General features: G+C 35.0%; 1 protein-coding gene and 3 non-coding genes across 4 annotated transcripts; 2 read left to right on the forward strand and 2 right to left on the reverse strand.

The window, feature by feature from the left end:
* Positions 1-5,763: 5,763 nt before the first annotated feature.
* On the reverse strand, positions 5,764-20,871 carry LOC145774051 (uncharacterized). Its single transcript, XM_082585189.1, has 4 exons — positions 20,748-20,871; positions 20,000-20,211; positions 19,718-19,877; positions 5,764-5,915 (listed from the first exon to the last, which is right to left on the reverse strand). The coding sequence occupies exons 1-4, from the start codon at positions 20,773-20,775 to the stop codon at positions 5,782-5,784; spliced, it is 534 nt and encodes a 177-aa protein (XP_082441315.1). The 5' UTR covers positions 20,776-20,871; the 3' UTR covers positions 5,764-5,781.
* Trnai-aau (transfer RNA isoleucine (anticodon AAU)) lies at positions 8,219-8,292 on the reverse strand. The gene has a single exon. It is a non-coding gene; the product is annotated as a tRNA-Ile (tRNA).
* Positions 11,192-11,274, forward strand: Trnal-uaa (transfer RNA leucine (anticodon UAA)). The gene has a single exon. It is a non-coding gene; the product is annotated as a tRNA-Leu (tRNA).
* Positions 18,073-18,146, forward strand: Trnai-aau (transfer RNA isoleucine (anticodon AAU)). The gene has a single exon. It is a non-coding gene; the product is annotated as a tRNA-Ile (tRNA).
* Positions 20,872-22,588: the final 1,717 nt, after the last annotated feature.

Below are 22,588 nucleotides of genomic sequence, written 5' to 3' on the forward strand. Positions count from 1 at the left end.
TACAACTATAATATTCTCCCATGCCATTCCAGTTTGCAAGCCAAAAATTACTTACCAACTATGTTCGACAGCTTTTTTGCAAAAAAAATGTTTTGCTCACCAAGCGCGGGCCTTGTGAAGCGCGGGGCCCGTAGCACCTGCTACATCTGCTACTATAGTTAATCCAGCACTGTGAAGGAGGAATGGTATGGCTGCTTGTTTGATCTATTAATTATTACCTGCTCCCAATGCTCTGTCTTACTGTCTACTACCAGAGTGGCACAATTTGTTCTCTCCCTGCTTCCATTGCCCTTCAGCAATGCAGCAGTGGAACGCATTGGGGTATTTGGGGTTACATGGCTCGTTGTGGTGTTTGTTGCAACAAATTTCAACCGACACGAGCCATGTATTGTTTGTTTACCTCGGATATGTACACCATTGAAAGCGACTCCCAAGCTAACACTAGTGATTTAGAAACTAATGCAGACACTGTTTTTGAACTGCTGATGTGATTTCCAAAGTGTAACAATTTAATGTGTTAGTTTGAGTGTAAATCGTTGCATTTATGTGTACTTTTACAGTATTTAATACAAAGGTCGAAGACTCGAAGGTAGCATCAAACAACATAATATTCCAGCAACTAATCTGTTGAACAATCATTTAGTGGTACAAGCAATTAGGCAGAAGTAAACAGAATGAAAAAATAGTTTCAATGTTCCCTTCATCATTGTTTTTTTTGGGCAACGTTTTTGTTGTTTCTTGATACAATTAATTTTAAATCCTTATTGTATCTTGCATTATTGCACATTTAGGACTGTGCCTTGCTGTTTAGGTGTTTTTTTAAGTGTGAGATATAATATCTTTGATGATTGATTGTGTTTCGTCAATTTGGACTGATTTTGTGATCGAATTCTTCTAATTTTGGGATAGTTTATACAAGCAACAATATTGGGCTATTTTGGGCTAGTTTGAAATTGCTTTTGGGCTGGAAATTTTGAAAACTTCTGGCAACCCTGAAGTCCAGGTGCTTAGACTGGGCGGTCCATGATGATACCAGGCTACTACTTAGTATAATTGAGTCAAACAAAGTGTAGCCTATTGATCAATGCACATAGGTCTTGTAAAAGAGCTTACTTTTTATGTAACAAAATAACTGAAATATTCTATTAATTTTTGAGGTTTAGACTAATTTACCTAGGCTATTCATTTAGGGTTGTACCGTACTTACCGGTACTAACTAGTAGACCTGTACCTAAATTTAGTCACTAAACAAAATCCAAGCAAACCTTTTCTTATGCATATAGGCCATGACCATGCTATGATGACATTGTTTTTTTTTTATTGAATTAGGTTGTAAATAAGTTAATTTGAAACTTTCCAATCTATAAAATGTGTTGTCCAATATGGATTTGTCAAACCATATATAGCCTAAGTATTTTGGCAGAGACAAGTAATATTGGATGTGAAAGTCAAGTGGAATATGAGGTGAGAAAAAAAATGAATGATCACCCAATTTAAAAGTTAGTTTTAACAACCTTGCTTTCTGTTGCTTAACATTAAGATTACGGTGTTTTTATATGGTAGGGGAAAGTGGGGCTTTAACGATCACAGGGCTATAACGTTCATTTATTTTATTTTATATTTCCGCCCCATTAAAATTATGTGACACCTAAAAACATCTTACACATTTTTTCCTATTGTATTAAACATCATTATAAAGCATGTTGAGCTACCAATTACTCACCACCAACCACTCTGTGCTTCCTTGATTCTACATATACAATATTTTTAAGAAAAAACGGCTCGCAAAACTTTTCATGTGCTATTTTTATTTACAATTTTTTATACAATTTTGTTTGAATATTATAATTGTTTGTATATATGTATGGTAGAGTAACTGTACCAAATACATATCAAAGCAAAATTATTGACTGAGATTATCTCTGTTATGAATTATAGTGTATTAAAGTTTATTGTTTCAATATTGTACTACAGGGGCTTTAGCGATCACTTTGAATTATGGTTCGGTTTTACCAAAAAGGGAAATGTAAGGGGAGAAAAAGTGGACTTAATGTAAATATGAGAAGAAATTACAGTAAAGGAACATTACATGGAAAAAGACTTGAAATGGCAATGGAAGCATGCCATAGTGGTAGCATAAGAAATGCAGCAAAAATGTATGATGTTCCATACTCAGTGCTACAAAGCAGAGTAAAGAATAAGTTGAAACAGGAAAATCCAGGACACCCTACAGCATTAACAGCAGAAGAAGAAGCTGAGATTGAAGAATGCATTTTAGTGTTATCAGATTGGGGGTATGGACTCACACAACTTGAGACATGTCAAGTAGTTGGCTCCTATGTTGCAGAATTATCCAACAAAACAGACAGAATTACGCCTTTCAAGGGAGGAGTGCCAGGGCAGCAATGGTTTCGAGGTTTCATGAGGAGACATCCAGCTATAAGCAAAAGGAAAGGAGAGCAGTTATCAAAGGCACGAGTGCGCAACCTGTCGACTGCTGTTTTTCAAGACTGGTTCAACCTGCTGGAACAAACTCTGGCGAACCTAGGACCACTTCAACCCAAGTATGAAAACCTTTTGTGTGTCAACTGTTCAATGGTGTGGATATTATTTAGGTGGGCACATTGTGTTGATAAAGTCACATGTTCTACACAATACTGTTGCAACTTTAGTTCGATTATCGCACATTTTTTTAAAAACATAATAGTGATCGTTAAAGCCCCAGTTCATAGGGGCTATACCAATCACCAAAAAGATTTTTAAAAACCATTGTAACAAGCCTGTTTAACTACTGGGGCTATAATGATCATTGAAAACATTTTAAAAAAGGTTGTCCTGATCTCACACAAAAATTTTTTTTAGCCTGAGACCTATACATTTCTTGATACTGAAGAAAACACGAGAGCATGATCGTTAAAGCACCACTTTCCCCTACCTGATAATAGCATACTGTACTGTAAAGGAAACTGCTCGTATTATGCATAGAAGTACCGCAACTTTTGTGCACAATTTTACCTAAAAATGAAATAAGACAATAGTATATTTTAAACTCAGGTAGATGCGGAAATAAAAGAAGAGAGCTGAAGAAGATATCACGTACTTGACATAAATAGTCAGAGGAAAAACTGTTATGTCTTGATCAGGAGGAAGAAAAGATGTCTCATAGTCATAGTACAAGTGGACACATAGTACAAGTGGACGCATTTAGACACATATAATATATCCAATCAAATATATATACAATTGTTTCACCTAACGGATCATCAGAAGGTCTTATTCAAATAGAATCTATTTTATTTGAATAAGACCTTCTGATGATCCGTTAGGTGAAACAATTTGTAAAGGCTTCAGATAGTAATAACTATATTTGATTTAATTTGCTCTGCTTTTCTTTTTTGCTTAGCATTGAGCACTTTTTTGTAGTATTGATAGTTTTCATTGGTATAATATATCCAATATGCGTTCAGCTAGTAAACTGTTTTTTGCGTTGAGTAACAATAAGTCTTGTAGCTCTCAATGTTTTATGACCACCCAGACAGCAAAGTCTATCACTTTTACATTGATTCAACATCTGCAGATGTTGAATCAATGTAAAAATGGCGGAATTTGCTGTCAGGGTAGTTGCTTACTGCAAATCACAACGAAATCAATGTTCAAAGGCAATTTTTACTGCTAGTGCTAGCCCTACATTTTCATGGTAATAATATGTTCATTTTTTAAATAAGTTATTTGTTGATTTGATGCATTGCATTCACTCCTCAAATCGTTTTAACCAACGAAACAACCATTCTTGGTACCAGATGTAAACCTATCTTCTCTTTCAAATGGTCTGGTGTCCATTGCTGGAAAAGATGACGTCAATTGTGAACAAGCGGAGCAAATCGGTCAAAATATCCAGAAAGGTTTATATGGGGTAGCAGTTAGCCTACTAACGCATCATTCAAACGCAAAGATTGATCAAGCCATTTGAATCCTTAATGGAAGTAAACAAAACAAAAAGTGGTATTGGTCCGAAAGTCATGTTCAATAGGATGATTGCTGTTGGCACATCTGCGCTGGCCGCACAGTTTTTCTTTGCGGACCGCATTTGGCCCGCGGGCCGCACGTTGCACACCCCTGACTAAGACAGTTGAAAAGTTACCAGTAAACTGTTTTTTTTTAACAAAACCTTTGCAGTAGGCTAGATGTAAAGCAAGTATATGGGTAGTTGAATTAACAAGCAACCATGAGCATGCTTTGAATATCCAGGCCTGATGCTAATAGCGCAATGCAAGTTATTATTACAAGATTTATTAAATTACTATCGCTGCCAATTGCCATTTTACGATAAACACAGATTATTTACGATAAACAAAAGCCCTTCTATTGTCAGACGTAATAAAAGCCTTCGTATCCCCTTCTTTAGATATCCCTGGAAAATAGGCCCCAAAAAACACTCCATGCCAAATCTGAGCTTATTTGGTCTAGGAATAGCTTGCGAAAATGCATTTGAAATTTCCCAAAAATCCTAATTTTTCGGGAAAAATGCCATTTACTTTTTTTCCAGAAGTTGAAAAAAATATTCTGTCACGTCATAGCCTATTGATGAAATGCATGCTCTTATACAATATAGATGGCATTGTACTCCTTTAAAGGGCCATGTAAGTCCAAATTGTACTTTGCGACTTTTTTGTTTTTATGTGCTCTGGGCGTTTATAATAAAGGGCATTCTAACTTAATAATAATAAAGTGCTCTAGGCATTCTATTTGAATAAGTTTCAGGAAATGCTGGAGTAGCAGACATTGTATAGGTTCCTGTATTTTTACTGATAATATCATACTAAATAATCAAAAAAAAAAAAATATTGAACTGAGCAAAAGGTATTGAACTGAGCCAAAAGGTATTGAACTGAGCCAAAGGTATGAGCAAAAGTATGATAATGTCCAAACCACTGCTGCACCCCCTGCTGTTGCTGTGTCTTCTTTTTTTACAGATGGACTTCAGCAGTCCCAACACTTGGAGCTGACCCCGCACAACAACGTGTCGTTGGCCCAAAGTTAGACCATCGGAAACCTCCCGTGGGCCCTCCGTTGGTTTCCGACGTTGGCGCGTAACAAATTTGGCCAGCGGGCCAACTTGGGAGAATCGTCAGTCACAAAAATCGGTTGGTTAAACGTCGATCCCCCGGTGGCACACTGTTGGCCAACCCTTTCCCAACCATGTGTCACCTGCGACTCGGTTCGACGTGGAATCCACGACGCAATTTACAACTATCCTCACTGTGGCAAAAAAGAGTTGTTTAATCGTAGAACCAACGTTAGTGCACTGTTGGCCAACCTACGACCAAACGCTTTCGTTGGGTCGACGTGGAAGACGCAATTTACAATCATCCCCTCTTCGAAAACGATTTGGTTACTCTTGGGCCTAGCGTTGGCCATCATTTGCTAATCTACGAACAAACGCTCACGTTTTGCTCTGACAAGGGTTAGACATTACGACCTCAGCAAACCGAAAACGTTTCTTAACTTTGACCACATGGTGGCGTGTAGTTAACTTACTTTTTTCGAGTTAATCTGTGCTGATAATGATGACCACGAAGACGTGGGATCGAGGCCTCAATTCGCAGTAAACCTTATCACTTACCATACTAGCATTCCACTCGGTACAACATTGCTAGAAAAGGCACTCATACAAGAAAAAAGTAGGACAGATGGCAATTAAGTTTGTTTTTATTTCTAACCATCATAACAAAAACAAAAAACATTCTACATATAACAGCGGTCCAGAAAAGGGCATCAGAGCTAAATTAAAATTAAATTTCCTGTCTTCCTCTTCTCAAACGCCCACCATCCCAATCTCTTGCACCAGTCTGAAATAGCTGCATCGATATTTGAATTTGTTGCTGTGGACAAGTTGTGGGTTCTTCGTACTCCATCTAAAAATAATAATGTTATTGGGATAATTTGCCAATAGCTGGTCCAAACCGATATGTCTTGTGGAAAAGGTTGGTTCAGGGATACCTAGACAGTCTAATATCCCTAGGTTGGTTGCTGAAACCACGTAACTCACTCTAACAAGCAACTTTTTCCCGTAATGCAATGAACTAATCACATTGAAAAAAGCTCTAAAAGCATTTCCCATGGATAAACTCAGAGTTACATTGATTACAACAGTCTGGAAAAGAAAATGGGAATTATCCTGCTACAAATAAACTTAGAAATCATTTCTTCAGAGTTTTTACGAATGTAACTTTGCGTTATTATTGTGTTGCTGCCCCATGATTTTGTTGCTGGAGGGTTTTGAGCAGATTTTTGTTGCTGGTAGCTAAATTGCATAGACAACGGCGTGACGTCACACCAACGCGCAAAGCTGTCAAGGAAATAATTTATTTCAGGTGTGCTTAGCCTACTTAACCTTTGCCCAGATTTGAGTTTAGCTTGCAGAGAATTTTGTTGCTTGCAGAGATTTGTATTGCTGGTAGCTAAATTGCATAGACAAAAGTATGAACGGGGTGACGTCACACTAACAGCGTAAAGCTGTCGAGGAAATAATCTATTATTAAGTTGCGGGAAATGGAGGTAGGCCTATTAATAATCCTTATATTTGATTTTAACACGCAAAATTAACATCAACACTCGAAAGCGAAATGCTATATATGGACTACGCTACTCTACAACGCAGAAGCATGGACACTGTCATCACAGATGGTTAAACGACTTGAGGCATTTGAAATGTGGATTTATTAAAGAATGCTTAAAATTTCATGGAAGGATAAAATCACAAACAAAGATGTACTATCCAGAATACAAACCAACATGGAAATTCTACAAACCATAAATACAAGAAAATTGAAATATTTTGGCCACATGATTCGCAATAATTCTATTCAAAGACAACTACTAGAAGGAAAAATGAACGGCAAACGAAATAGAGGCAGACAGTAGCGTAGCCAGGAATTTTGAAAGGGGGGGTTTTGACCACCCAGCGGCGGGGGGTCTGGGGGGCCTCCCCCTTAAAATTTTGAAAAATTACTTTAAATTTGGTGCATTCTGAGAGCATTTTCAACAAAAATGTGGGTACGAATATTCCTGTAAAATGGTGCTGTCTAGTAGCATAGCAAAAGCATAAAATCATGTTTTCTTCGGCATTTTTCGGAAATAAAGCTAAGTCTCTGTGTTTTCTTGTTGCTAATTCCTGGCTGAGATGTTTGAATGTTTGGTATTGGCAAAACTCGCTCTTTTAATGCAATTTTGTTTAAAACTAGGCAATTTTTTATTAGACTGAAAGCATCATTCTCAATATCGTGACGTCACACGCGTGCCAAAGGGGGATTGTAACCCCCAAAACCCCCCCCTCCTTGGCTACGCCACTGGAGGCAGACCACCAAGAATTGAGACTAATGATATTGAAGACTGGTCAGGACTTAACTACAAGACTGCAAGGATTTAATCCTCACTTAAGACGAGCTTCATCTGTTCGCGTCGGAAGAAAAACGTTTCATCTTGAACAACTTTGCAAAGCCGCGAAAAAGCTAACTGTGAAACAACCGTTTTTTGCTCTTCCTTCCACGAAAAATATCTTACAAATTTTATACTGGAGCAAAGAAGAAGATTCAAATTCTTGTCCTCACAGCCAGTATATCCAGCGTGAGAAAGAGGAGCTCCTAACTCAACAAATTTATTTGAATTTTACCATTTCTAAATGTTACTGAATGTTAAAATTTTCTAAAAAATACCGACGTTACTATGAATCTCACAAGCCGCAGTTTGGTCTTGAACGGTAGGCTACTTTACCATCACTAATCTTCACTTCATTTGTTGACTTTTCATGAATTGTGCACCTTGTTTTCTATTAGATCGGGAAATTATTGCATTATCATTACGTAACAATTATGCAACAATCTAACAAAAACGTAACAATTAGATGTGTTGTGTCTCATTAACTATTTCAGTAGGTACGCCAGTAGCAAAGATGCCATAATAAAGATGTCATATCTCACAGAATTCAACAAAAATTATTTGTAATTTGTATGCCTAATTGCCTAAGCCATTTTTTAAGGAGGCTGCTCCACCGCCACTGATTGCAATAGCAAACAGCTCATTTTAAATTGGATACAAAATATAGCCCAATTCGAGGAAATTCTGAAGTACGTTCAAACGCCAATGAAACTATGTTTTTTCTTTTAGCTACTTCTACTGAAAGAAATATATAAAGACTTTTTAATCAAAATAAAATACATGGCCAGTACGGGGATCGAACCCGCGACATTCGCGTTATTAGCACGACGCTCTAACCAACTGAGCTAACCGGCCAGACAACGTCGAGGTTGTTGTTGTTGTTTCAAACTAAAAAAGGATTGGCGTATTTTTATGCGAAACGTATCGTCTATTCTGATGATGTCACTACTTTGCCGTTATCAATACAATTTATGTATGTTTCTTTGTGTATGTGCTTCACGACTTATTTTTTTGCTGTGTTTTAATTTTTACTGGAAATCTTGTTGTTCAATAAAACTTATGTGCTGACTGACAAAAGAAACGTTTTATGATTCTTATTACAACTAAACCATTCTATGATAATAACATGACAATACAACTCAGCACACAACCACTGGTTCAGTTCAGTTGTTTTTATTTCTGACCATCATATCAAAACAATACACGTCAGCATAGCAAAGGTCGAGAAAAGGGTAGAAGCGACAAAACGCGAACGTTAAATAGTGCTTGCGACCGAAGTAAGTTATTGAGTTGAATGAAATTTGGCACGGTTGCAACACCTTCAGAAAAATTAAGATATAATTAAATTAAGACAAGACTAAATTAAGACAAAGAACTTCCTGCTTTGGTATTCAGTTTAGATCTGCGTAGCTTGTCAGGTTCGTAATTTAGCTAAGCATTTGATTGATAAAGATCATTGAAACAGTGGCTTTAGGAAATCATTGATAGGAGTTTTGATAAATATAACTTACCTGGAAATTAAATTTGTTGGTATGATGTCATTTAAAGCTTATAAGAATAATAGCTTTTTTCAAAACAACGTTACTCTAAGTTTGTCATTGTTTGTTTGTACGAATAAATTTTCCATTTTTATTTTAGATGATGCTAATACCAGCTAAACAATCAACATTCCCTTTATGCAATGAAAACACCCAAATTAACAGCTATAGAACAAATTGTTGCAACATATAGGCCTATACTTCTACATTCTGACAACTAGAAAAAATCAACAAACCTTACGCAAACTACATCACAAATTGTTATCTTAGCTTAAGACAAGCATGAAAAAATACAAACACTAACAGAATGCGAGCGCAAATTTTGCAACACGCAATGACATCTGATGATAAAAACACACAAACAAATCTCCGAACGCCGATTTCAACGTTAAAAATTATACAACAGAAACTTGTGATAATTTGTTGTAGTTTCTTAAACTTGTAAAAATAAAATTGTAATTTGCTGAAAATATTTTTAAGTTTGTAAAAGAAAATTTAACTTTGTGACTTAAAATAATTTTTCATGTGCATGTTTTTCAGAGGTAAACTTTCAGATTACAATTTGTTGAATTATTCTTTTTTTTTATTTTCAGTTTGTAAGTTATGGAACTTATAAGTTTGTTGTTTGTTAAAACTATTTTTTCAGTTGTAAATTATAGAACTTAAAAGTTTGCACCTAGTCAGTTAATTTTTGTTTTGATTTGTCAATGATACAACTGAAAAAGTTTGTAGTTTGTTAAAAATATTTTTAGTTGATTTTTATAATGAAAGCTTTGTGATTTATTAAAATTATTTTTTCATTTTTGCAAGTAACAGAACTAACATTTTCAATTTCTTAAAATAATTTTTTTTCGTGTCAATAATTTTAGAGCAAAAAGTTTCAGTTTACAGTTTGTAGAAATAATTATTTTATTTCTCTCAAAGATAATACATCAGCTTATTTATTTGTTTATTTTTTATATGTTACATGAGTCAGTTTGTAACGTTTTTGCATAGAAAATCAAGATGAAGTATTTCCAGCAACTTAGCACACTTATGATTTGTAAACTCCTAAATTGTTTTTATAATTTTCATCTAAAAATAATAATAAAACACTTTGAATGTGTCACATGAGACTTTTAAACGACAACACCGTTTACGGTTTCACCTCCATTCTGTTCTAAATGTTTTATTGTTGAGCTGTTGGATCCGTGATCGATCCTACGCTTACATTTGTAAAAAGGATTAGTGTCAACTATTTTTTGTCACATTTTCAACCCCTGTTATTTTTGTAAAACTCACGCATGTTTACTTTTTAGATGCTAAAATTTTTATACTGGAAGTTTTATCAAGCATATTAGAATATATTACAATTCATCTGTAAAGATAACGATTAGGCTACCCAAAACTTACTGTTTTAAAATAACAACGTAATATTTTTTTTTTAAATCTTGGTAAGTTGTATCCTGCATAAATCACTTTTAAAGCTTTTGGGTTTTGCAATCTCCGGAACCACTGTAGCTACAAGATTTTTTAAGAAACAAAGGTAATTATGTTTTTCAGCTTTATAAAGCTTGATGCATTGTTTGTAATTATATCTAACCTAATAGGTAATTTCTAACAGATATACTAAACTATTTTATCACATTGAAAGATGTTTTCTAGCAACTCATTGTTTTACACGTTCTATATGCCTCTAACTTTTTTACCACATCTACTTACAGCTTAATTCCAATGAGATAAATTTAAAACAACAACTTTCTATGAGTATAAACACACAACTATTTTTTTTTTCATTTTAATTCATTGTTGGGTGAAAGCACACACACAGGTCTTGGAAACGAAAATTAATTTATGCCTGTCCTAATACATTGTCTTGTATCCAAACTACAAAATTTATCTGTTACACTGATTGATTTATATAAAAACGAACCCATATTTCCTTAAGTCCTATCAAATGCGTATAACAAAGTGTATCACACAACTTAATCGCTTCCCTTAATTGGATAACACCCTTTAATAAACTGCTAGCACCTTCTGTTTGAATAGCTTAGGCACATGCTATAGCACATAATTTCATGATCACAAGTTTTCACAGTCGAAGTATGGCTTAAACGTCTTTGTTTTATCATAGTCAAAACATTTTTTTAAATAAAATTGCAATAAACTGTTTTATGTTGTTTAAAACAGACCTTAGGTGGGTCGTGCGTACTGAGCACTTGTTTAGGCTATACCAAACTAGATTGACCAAGTGGTTAAGGTGTTGGTCTTAAGTACCAATTGACTAGCATCCGCGTGGGTTCGAATCCCACATCTAGTATTTTGATTTTGGATTATTTTTAACGCATAACTCGATTTATTTTGTTTCTTAACCTCACTTCAGTTGCTTGTCTACACGGTTGTATTTCTTTTCTCAGTCATAATAAGATTCACTTTTTCACATAAAAACATAGACATCTAAATAAAATTATAATAAGTCACCTTTTGTTTGCTCAGATTCCAACATAAATGAATAAAAAAATCTCATTACCTTTGATCTATTTTACTATTTTCTGGCAAGCATTCAGGTTTTGGCAATACTTTTGCAACAACTTATTAAGTTTCTACGTGTGTTCTAGCTACAATCTACTTATCACGAGTTCACTCATAATAAAAATGGCGGATAAACATAAAAAAAAAACTCAACTTAGAATGGTATAACTTTCGTAATTTGCGATAAGTTTGTGCATACAAAATGTGAATTTTGAAACTGAACCAAAGTTGTGCAAGCTATCATACAAAATCTAAGACAGTGTAAAACATTCACCAAAGCGCATTTGTAGAAGAACATATTATAACTAGATTACCTTATAAAATTATACCTTACTTTTATATTCTTATTATATATATATATATATGAATATGATATTATACCTATTAAAAATTATATAGAATATATTAAAGTATTTTTCTATATGGTATATTCTAATTTTTTTTGACAAATACGCTTTGGTAAATGTTTTACACTGTCTTAGATTTTGTATGATAACTTGCAGTTAGCATAACTTTCAAAACAAATAAAACAAATAAAGGTGTTTGGAAGAAATTAAAGCGGTTATACTGTAAGATTAAGTGAAGATAAAGAGGATGAATCTACTGTCTGGAAGTAAAAACTAGTACAATGTGCATATGTCAGTATTACATAGACCAACCACAAACCAGTGTATTCTAAGTGAGATAGGGTTATAAAGATGAAGCACCAGGAACATGCGACCAAAAGACAGTTCAAGAGGAACCAAACAATAAGTTTAGATGTAGGAGTAAGATAAAAGAGTTCAATGAAACATGGATCTTTACTAAAATATGGAAACTATTAAAATATACAGTCTTCACAGGGAATCTATTTGAGATGAGGATAAGCATAAATGCGGAAAATTGTTTAAATAACACATTTTTAAGAATTACACGTCACATAACACACGACAAAAGAAATTCTGAGGAATGGATTCAATGGTGAATGGTGAAAAGACAATAGAAATAGTTGCATTAATGATAAACAAATCTTCACGTAATGGTTCTGTAGAATAAATTGGTGTCATTGGTTTGTAGTTATTACAAGAAATCATCACGCGTAAATGCTATGGTGCTATGTCACCAAGTAGAGTGTTCAAGTAATTTTCTTATGTTTAAACGTAAGTTGATGGTAAACAAACCTGTTAAGTCGATTACAGAACAAACAATTATAAAAATCTACGGACACAAAGTTTTCTGATGTTGTGAAACCGATTAAAGGAAGCGATTAAGTTGTGTGATACACTTCGTTATACGCATTTGATAGGACTTAAGGAAATATGGGTTCGTTTTTATATAAATCAATCAGTGTAACAGATAAATTTTGTAGTTTGGATACAAGACAATGTATTAGGACATTGGGCTACTGTTGAGAGAACGAAGCTGTGAGGATGTGAGAAACTACCCTCTATCCAATCTGGCGATGGACATATCCCCTGAATTATTGAAAAGATGGAGCCGAGCAAATTGTCGTTTTATATACCTAATTATTACGTGCCGACCCGCAATCTTAAAAAAGATTCATTTGAGCTGGGAACAGGCAAAAGATATATCTCTTGGAAGAGGAAAGATTCAAGTCAAAGAAGCATTTATTGCAAAGCTTGACAGGCTTCTTGATAACCTGAATTGTAAATGCAACATTATTCCGTGTTCCGAGTTTGGTTGCTCAGCAGATATTGGCAAAATACAAATTCACATAATATGTACGTGGACGTGCCCAAAGGAAAAGAAGATTCCAGGGAAAGAGCTTGCTTTTATCAACGGCCAGAGAAATAAGATCGGATCAATTGGGCCACATCAGATTGCCTTGCCAGATATAGCCTACCTAAGCACAACAGGCAGGTCAAAAGACAGAAACGACAAGAAGATGAAAGAAAACTGATTGTGGAGGATTTTGAAACAATTAGGGAAGAGGTTTCAATATCATCTAACAAAACCATGTCCTCCGATGATGAAAATATTGATGATGTTAAATATGTGACATCAAGCACAGAAATGCCAAGCAAATCTTGTAATAAATTACAATAGAATACATTAGAAATACATATTGTGGCTATGACGAGCATTAGATATGATCTTGGGCTACATGCAGCGGCTGCTATGACCACTGCTGCCTTTATGGATAGCGGCTTAATCACACAAGAAGACAAGAGACTTGTAGTTGACCATAGTAAAGTCAAAAGAGCCCAATTAAAAGTCATGGTAACATTAAATGCATCTTCTTTGACGGCCGCCAAGACATGACAAAGGTTCTAATAAAAGCAGACAATTCAGACAGACAATTCCCGAGCATCATCAAAGAAGAGCATTATTCAGTATGCAGTGAACCAGGAGGAAGATATCTTTGTCATTTCACTCCTGTGAAAGAATCTTCCAACAAAAAACCTGCTCAAGTGATTGCAGATAATCTCATGGATTTTTTCGGTAATAAAGAGATTGAAAAAAGTCTGCAGGCAATTAGAAGCGATTCCACGAACGCTAATACTGGCTGGGCTGGTGGTGTTGTCCATTGGGTAGAAGTGAAGCTGAGACGCAAGCTGATATGATTGATTTGTGCCCTCCACACCAACGAGTTACCCTTAAGGCATTTAATGAAAACAATCGATGGAAAGACCTTGTCTAACAACAAAGGGACAGGTGACATTGGGAAGATGTTAGACATTGCCACAACGCGTGAAGTGGATACTTCATTTGTTAAACTTCCCATTGGAGAACCCCTTATTGGTTTATCTCAAAATTTTATATCTGATCTGTCTACTGATCAAACTTACGGATATAGAATTACCGAGGCCATTAAAACAGGAAAGCTTCCTGCTGATTTGGCTCTCCTTCAGATTGGTCCTGTGAGCCATTCCAGGTGGCTGACAACAGCAAATAGGGTTTGCAAAATATGGATCTCAATCCATGGCCTTGAAGGCAATACTCTTCATAATTTAAGAATGTTGGTAGAATTTATTGTCCGGGTATATTATCCCTGTTGGTTCAATATTAAAATTAAGTGCTCTTGGGTCGAAGGGCCATGTCACATTCTGCGCCAACTCCGGCTAGGCCGGATGCAAAATAAGACAGTAGTGGATGCTGTCATGCCAACCATCAAACCTTCAGCATGGTATGCATTCAGCGAAAACATCATCCAGACTATTTTGTGCTCAGAAGACATTGAGGAGAGAAAAGCTGGAGTACAAAAGATTATAGATCTGAGAGGAGGAGATGATGACACACTAGGAGATGTTTCAGTACGACCCAGAAAGACGCCTTTCATTAACTCAGATGCTTCATCTCTAATTGAGCTAATCGACTGATCCGACAAGGTGTACGATCCACCTTTGACTGGCAAACTTACAATAGCGCAAGTAAAGTGCTTGATTAACGAACCTATGAAAGTTTCACAGTGGCCTTATCATGGTCAGTCAATAGAAAGGTGCTTTAAGCAAGTCACTGAGGCAGCTGGAAAAGTGTATATGTATGAAAGACGCGAGGGTTGCATCAGGGGCCAAGTAGCGAGTCGGCGCATGATGTCAAGGAATGAATCAAAACAAGACTTGATGAATCTTGTTGGTCAAGAAATTACCATTATTTTGTGTTTTGTATTGTCGTTTTATCGTTGGTTATTGCTGTTGGTAATCCTGAATGTTAGTTGATTTGTTTTTGGTAGGCAACTTAATTTTGGTCTACATGTTTTTACATTACTTCATGGAAAAAATTACATTAACAAATTGCAATAGCATGCTTATCTTCATACTATAATACTAACGAGTATATTCCTAGCAATTAATAAACACCGTATTATTATGGAATTAAAGAAGACATGTCTCATTAGAAACAATAATCGGGGAAAAAAATAAAATGTTTTTATATTTGTGTTTTTTTTATCAGTATTTAAAACAAACAAAGATTTACCAAGCAAAAGTTTGTTCAATCAAAAAAAAAATTTGGATTTGGTTTATTCACGGCCATACACATATTTTTAAATAAGTTTCCATCTGAAATTCGAAAAAATCATTTTTTCTCTTTAAATTGACACACCTTATTAGGACAGGCATAAATTAATTTTCGTTTCCAAGACCTGTGTGTGTGCTTTCACCCAACAATGAATTAAAATGAAAAAAAAAAATAGTTGTGTGTTTATACTCATAGAAAGTTGTTGTTTTAAATTTATCTCATTGGAATTAAGCTGTAAGTAGATGTGGTAAAAAAGTTAGAGGCATATAGAACGTGTAAAACAATGAGTTGCTAGAAAACATTTTTGAATGTGATAAAATAGTTTAGTATATCTGTTAGAAATTACCTATTAGGTTAGATATAATTACAAACATTTAAGCATCGAGCTTTATAAAGCTGAAAAACATAACTTCCTTTGTTTCTTAAAAAATCTTGTAGCTACAGTGGTTCCGGAGATTGCAAAACCCAAAAGCTTTAAAAGTGATTTATGCAGAATACAACTTACCAAGATTTAAAAAAAAAATATTACGTTGTTATTTTAAAACAGTAAGTTTTAGGTAGCCTAATCGTTATTTTTACAGATGAATTGTAATATATTCTAATATGCTTGATAAAACTTCCAGTATAAAAATTTTAGCATCTACAAAGTAAACATGCGTGAGTTTTACAAAAATAACAGGGATTGAAAATGTGACAAAAAATAGTTGACACTAATCCTTTTTACAAATGTAAGCGTGGGATCGATCACGGATCCAACAGCTCAACAATAAAACATTTAGAACAGAATGGAGGTGAAACCTTAAGTAAACGGTGTTGCCGTTTAAAAGTCTCATGTGACACATCCAAAGTGTTTTATTATTATTTTTAAATGAAAATTATAAAAACAATTTAGGAGTTTACGTTGCTGGAAATAGGCTACCTCATCTTGATTTTCTATGCAAAAACGTTACAAACTGACTCATGTAACATATAAAAAATAAACAAATAAATAAATAAGCTGATGTATTATCTTTGAGAGAAATAAAATAATTATTTCAACAAACTGTAAACTGAAACTTTTTGCTCTAAAATTATTGACACGAAAAAAAATTATTTTAAGAAATTGAAAATGTTAGTTCTGTTACTTGCAAAAATGAAAAAATAATTTTAATAAATCACAAAGCTTTCATTATAAAAATCAACTAAAAATATTTTTAACAAACTACAAACTTTTTCAGTTGTATCATTGACAAATCAAAACAAAAATTAACTGACTAGGTGCAAACTTTTAAGTTCTATAATTTACAACTGAAAAAATAGTTTTAACAAACAACAAACTTATAAGTTCCATAACTTACAAACTGAAAATAAAAAAAAAGAATAATTCAACAAATTGTAATCTGAAAGTTTACCTCTGAAAAACATGCACATGAAAAATTATTTTAAGTCACAAAGTTAAATTTTCTTTTACAAACTTAAAAATATTTTCAGCAAATTACAATTTTATTTTTACAAGTTTAAGAAACTACAACAAATTATCACAAGTTTCTGTTGTATAATTTTTAACGTTGAAATCGGCGTTCGGAGATTTGTTTGTGTGTTTTTATCATCAGATGTCATTGCGTGTTGCAAAATTTGCGCTCGCATTCTGTTAGTGTTTGTATTTTTTCATGCTTGTCTTAAGCTAAGATAACAATTTGTGATGTAGTTTGCGTAAGGTTTGTTGATTTTTTCTAGTTGTCAGAATGTTGAAGTAGGCCTATATGTTGCAACAATTTGTTCTATAGCTGTTAATTTGGGTGTTTTCATTGCATAAAGGGAATGTTGATTGTTTAGCTGGTATTAGCATCATCTAAAATAAAAATGGAAAATTTATTCATACAAACAAACAATGACAAACTTAGAGTAACGTTGTTTTGAAAAAAGCTATTATTCTTATAAGCTTTAAATGACATCATACCAACAGATTTAATTTCCAGGTAAGTTATATTTATCAAAATTACTATCAATGATTACCTAAAGCCACTGTTTCAATGATCTTTATCAATCAAATGCTTAGCTAAATTATGAACCTGACAAGCTACGCAGATCTAAACTGAATACCAAAGCAGGAAGTTCTTTGTCTTAATTTAGTCTTAATTTAGTCTTGTCTTAATTTAATTATATCTTAAATTTTTCTGAAGGTGTTGCAACCGTGCCAAATTTCATTCAACTCAATAACTTACTTCGGTCGCAAGCACGTTTTAACGTTCGCGTTTTGTCGCTTCTACCCTTTTCTCGACCTTTGCTATGCTGACGTGTATTGTTTTGATATGATGGTCAGAAATAAAAACAACTGAACTGAACCAGTGGTTGTGTGCTGAGTTGTATTGTCATGTTATTATCATAGAATGGTTTAGTTGTAATAAGAATCATAAAACGTTTCTTTTGTCAGTCAGCACATAAGTTTTATTAAACAACAAGATTTCCAGTAAAAATTAAAACACAGCAAAAAAATAAGTCGTAAAGCACATACACAAAGAAACATACACAAATTGTATTGATAACGGCAAAGTAGTGACATCATCAGAATAGACGATACGTTTCGCATAAAAATACGCCAATCCTTTTTTAGTTTGAAACAACAACAACATCCTCGACGTTGTCTGGCCGGTTAGCTCAGTTGGTTAGAGCGTCGTGCTAATAACGCGAATGTCGCGAGTTCGATTCCCGTACTGGCCATGTATTTTATTTTGATTTAAAAAGTCTTTATATATTTCTTTCAGTAGAAGTAGCTAAAAGAAAAAACATAGTTTCATTGGCGTTTGAATGTACTTCAGAATTTCCTCGAATTGGGCTATATTTTGTATCCAATTTAAAATGAGCTGTTTGCTATTGCAATCAGTGGCGGTGGAGCAGCCTCCTTAAAAAATGGCTTAGGCAATTAGGCATACAAATTACAAATAATTTTTGTTGAATTCTGTGAGATATGACATCTTTATTATGGCATCTTTGCTACTGGCGTACCTACTGATATAGTTAATGAGACACAACACATCTAATTGTTACGTTTTTGTTAGATTGTTGCATAATTGTTACGTAATGATAATGCAATAATTTCCCGATCTAATAGAAAACAAGGTGCACAATTCATGAAAAGTCAACAAATGAAGTGAAGATTAGTGATGGTGAAGTAGCCTACCGTTCAAGACCAAACTGCGGCTTGTGAGATTCATAGTAACGTCGGTATTTTTTAGAAAATTTTAACATTCAGTAACATTTAGAAATGGTAAAATTCAAATAAATTTGTTGAGTTAGGAGCTCCTCTTTCTCACGCTGGATATACTGGCTATGAGGACAAGAATTTGAATCTTCTTCTTTGCTCCAGTATAAAATTTGTAAGATATTTTTCGTGGAGGGAAAAGCAAAAAAATGGTTGTTTCACAATCAGCTTTTTCGCGGCTTTGCAAAGTTGTTCAAGATGAAATGCTTTTCTTCCGACGCGAACAGATGAAGCTCGTCTTAAGTGAGGATTAAATCCTTGCCGTCTTGTAGTTAAGTCCTGACCAGTCTTCAATATCATTAGTCTCAATTCTTGGTGGTCTGCCCCTATTTCGTTTTCCATTCATTTTTCCTTCGAGTAGTTGTCTTTGAATAGAATTATTGCGAATCATGTGGCCAAAAATATTTCAATTTTCTTGATTTAATTGTTTATAAAATTTCCATGTTGGTTTGTATTCTGGATAGTACATCTTTGTTTGTGATTTTATCCTTCCGTGAAATTTAAAGCATTTTTCTATAAATCCACATTTCAAATGCCTCAAGTCGTTTAACCATCTGTGATGACAGTGTCCATGCTTCTGCGTTGTAGAGTAGCGTAGTCCATATATAGCATTTCGCAATTCGCTTTCGAGTGTTGATGTTAATTTTGCGTGTTAAAATCAAATATAAGGATTATTAATAGGCCTACCTCCATTTCCCGCAACTAAATAATAGATTATTTCCTCGGCAGCTTTACGCTGTTAGTGTGACGTCACTCCGTTCATACTTTTGTCTATGCAATTTAGCTACTAGCAACACAAATCTCTGCAAGCAACAAAAATCTCTGCAAGCTAAACTCAAATCTGGGCAAAGGTTAAGTAAGCACACCTGAAATAAATTATTTCCTTGACAGCTTTGCGCGTTGGTGTGACGTCACGCCGTTGTCTATGCAATTTAGCTACCAGCAACAAAAATCTGCTCAAAACCCTCCAGCAACAAAATCATGGGGCAGCAACAGAATAATAACGCAAAGTTAAATATAACACTACTACCCTGGATCATTTGGAGAAGGCGTAATTTTCGAAACGAACGCTTCAAATTTCTTCCAGTTATGTTGAATTCTCTTGCCAATGTATTCGTCATGACATGGCTCATGAGCCTCTGAACAGTGCTGGAGACATATTTTCCTCCAATGCTTCCAAAGAACATAACCTGTAAAATATTATAATTTTAGATGTAGCCTATATTAAACTAGACGACCTATGTTTAACAACTACAATAATAGACAAAATGGCCTTCTGCAGCTGGAACTTGATATTTTAGAAGTAACTCACCAACTGTTTTCTTTTATCTTTATCTTCTAGAAATGTTTCTATTTTCTGCACATCATCCTGGCTGTTGAGTGGAAGCACAAGATCACTAGGAGGCTCGCTTAGACACTGCTGACGATCATCTTGTGCTTTCACCAGAGAATCAACTAACATGTGCGTATTGGCTTGCTGCATTTTTAGTACCTCGATGCCAGCCAATGCTTTTTGTAGCAAACCTGAAATACGCTTTACTGTAATTTAAATGTTTTTTTGCTAAATTTTAAAATAAAACTGAAAACATTCAATAAAGAGTCATAACGGCACTAGTGAGACCCAAAAGGCCGAAACAGAGGCTTTGTCTGTAGTTATTATTTATTAAAAACTGGATGTTTGTTGAAAAAAAAAAAACATTAGGCAAAGGGATAAAAGTAAAGGTGGTTCCGTCCTCGATTCTAAGATTTGGGAGATAATGAGAAGAAAAGGTTCACATTACGCTATTAAACCTTTGTATTTGGCACTGACGAGACTTCGGCCGCCTTCCATTCAGAAACTACGCCCACCCAATTTATTGCACCCCAGGTAGAAGTGAGCGGTGTTTTTCAACAACCAGATGGAACCAGGTTTGCATCATTGGAGAGCGCACACCTTATCCGTTGCGCCACCCGACCGCCATTGGGTATGAAGGTTTTTTACAAAAACAAGTTTTGGGAACTAGCAATTTATGACAGCTTAACTCACTAAAAAAAGTAATGCCATAGATTTACAGATTTACCTTTAATTTCAAATCTTGACAGAGACATATCCTCATCAATCACACTTACATATGACGTTCCGGAAGCTCAAATATTTTATAATCTTATTATGCTTTGCCCTGTTCAGTAAAAGTATATCCATAATTCTTGATGAGTCGAACACGTTAAATCGGGTATTCACTCTGATAATATATCTTCGTACCAGTCTTGACGGAAGCGAACCTGTGAATGTATTTGTAGATCTTGTTGAGCTCGCTTGTCTTACTGCGAATGGCATCTATGATTCCCTGAAGAGCTGCCTAAAATCATATGGCATGTCTACAACATTTTTATCTTCTTGTTTGATTGGTGTTGTATGTGATGGCGCGGCTGTGATGATAGGTCGCAAAAACAAAATTGCTTCGTGATGAATTTCCAGACATTGTGGTGTGGTATTGTGCAACCATAGATTGGAACTATCGGTTCGTCATGCTGTAAAATCAGTCAGTAATTCGAATCGATTTCGATCTTTTATGAACAAACGCTATAGCCTTTACCACGCTTCTCCTAACAATAGCAGGGAATTGGGTGAATGTGCAGCGGCTGTTGAAGTGCAGTTGTTGAAAATCGGAAGGGTAGACCTACTGGACACACGTTGGGTAGCCTCGAGTTTCCGCACAGTTTGTGCCGTCTGGAATGATTTCCCAGCACTTGTCAATTTTTTCAAAAAGGGGGCTATTAGCGACACAAGAGATTCTCGGGAACGTGCGAAATATCAAGGACTCTTGTCGAAGATAACATCCACGGATTTCTTGTTGGACTTGGCTTTGATGTACAAATGCTCGCAAGAATTATCCGAAATAGCCTAAACCTTGAATTGTAAAACAGAGCATGTAAGCTACTATTTGGGATGCAGATAACAAAATTAATAATCTTGCAAAATTATTTGAAACACGAAGGAACGAACCCGGACGACATTATGGCATTGCTAAGGATGCTGAAGAAAACTTAGAGCTCAAAGGTGTAGAATTACATGTAAACAATTGCAGAAATAGCCCGCTAATCAATCCCCACATCTTCTACACTGTAAATCAAAAAGTGTAGTTTTAACCACTTCTAGGGTGGTCTAAAAATTCCACTTCTACTTTTTCGTTCCCACCCCATAGCCTATTGGGAAAGATGGTCAGTTCCACCCCACCAAAGGGTGATATTTTCCACCCAACAGAGAAGGGCGTATAATCACTTAGGAAATTCCATCCAAGATCGTTTGTTGAATTCAACAGACTTGTCATTTATTAACAGCTGAAAAATACTTGATTCAACTATTTGGCCAGAGGACACAGCAGTAGCCTAATGACACACGGAGAAAACGAAATCATTGAAGTGGCAAAGAGATTGCGCTTAGATGAATGCAAAGCTGCGGTGAGAGGACTTCGTGAATATATAACTACGAAAAGAAGATCCCAGAGTCTTCAAAATTTGATAACGTCACTATAATCCCTTCCAATTTCATCGAGCGAGTGTGAGCGCGGATTTTCACAAATGAACCTCATACTGACATCTGACCGTGCTTCTCTACACACTGTAACTGTTTCAAGTTTACTCTTTATACGAATGATCCGTCTTCCACTGAGAAATTTTTAACCAGCGAAGTATGTTCGATCCTGATTACGCCATGGGCGTAGGGTAGAAGGGGGTGAATTGGCCATATTTTCAATATATCGTGGCTAAAAATGCACACCTGCAAATTATTTAGCTGAAATTTTCAAAAAAAATAAAAAATACATTTGTTTTTCAAACTATATGGTACTATGACCAACAGCAAGATGATTTGGAATTAAACTCGTTGGATAAAGTTCTACAAACAAATCAGCCACCAAAA

The sequence above is a fragment of the Aplidium turbinatum genome, chromosome 7 (assembly GCF_918807975.1).
Source record: "Aplidium turbinatum chromosome 7, kaAplTurb1.1, whole genome shotgun sequence".
Classification (NCBI taxonomy): Eukaryota; Metazoa; Chordata; class Ascidiacea; order Aplousobranchia; family Polyclinidae; genus Aplidium; species Aplidium turbinatum.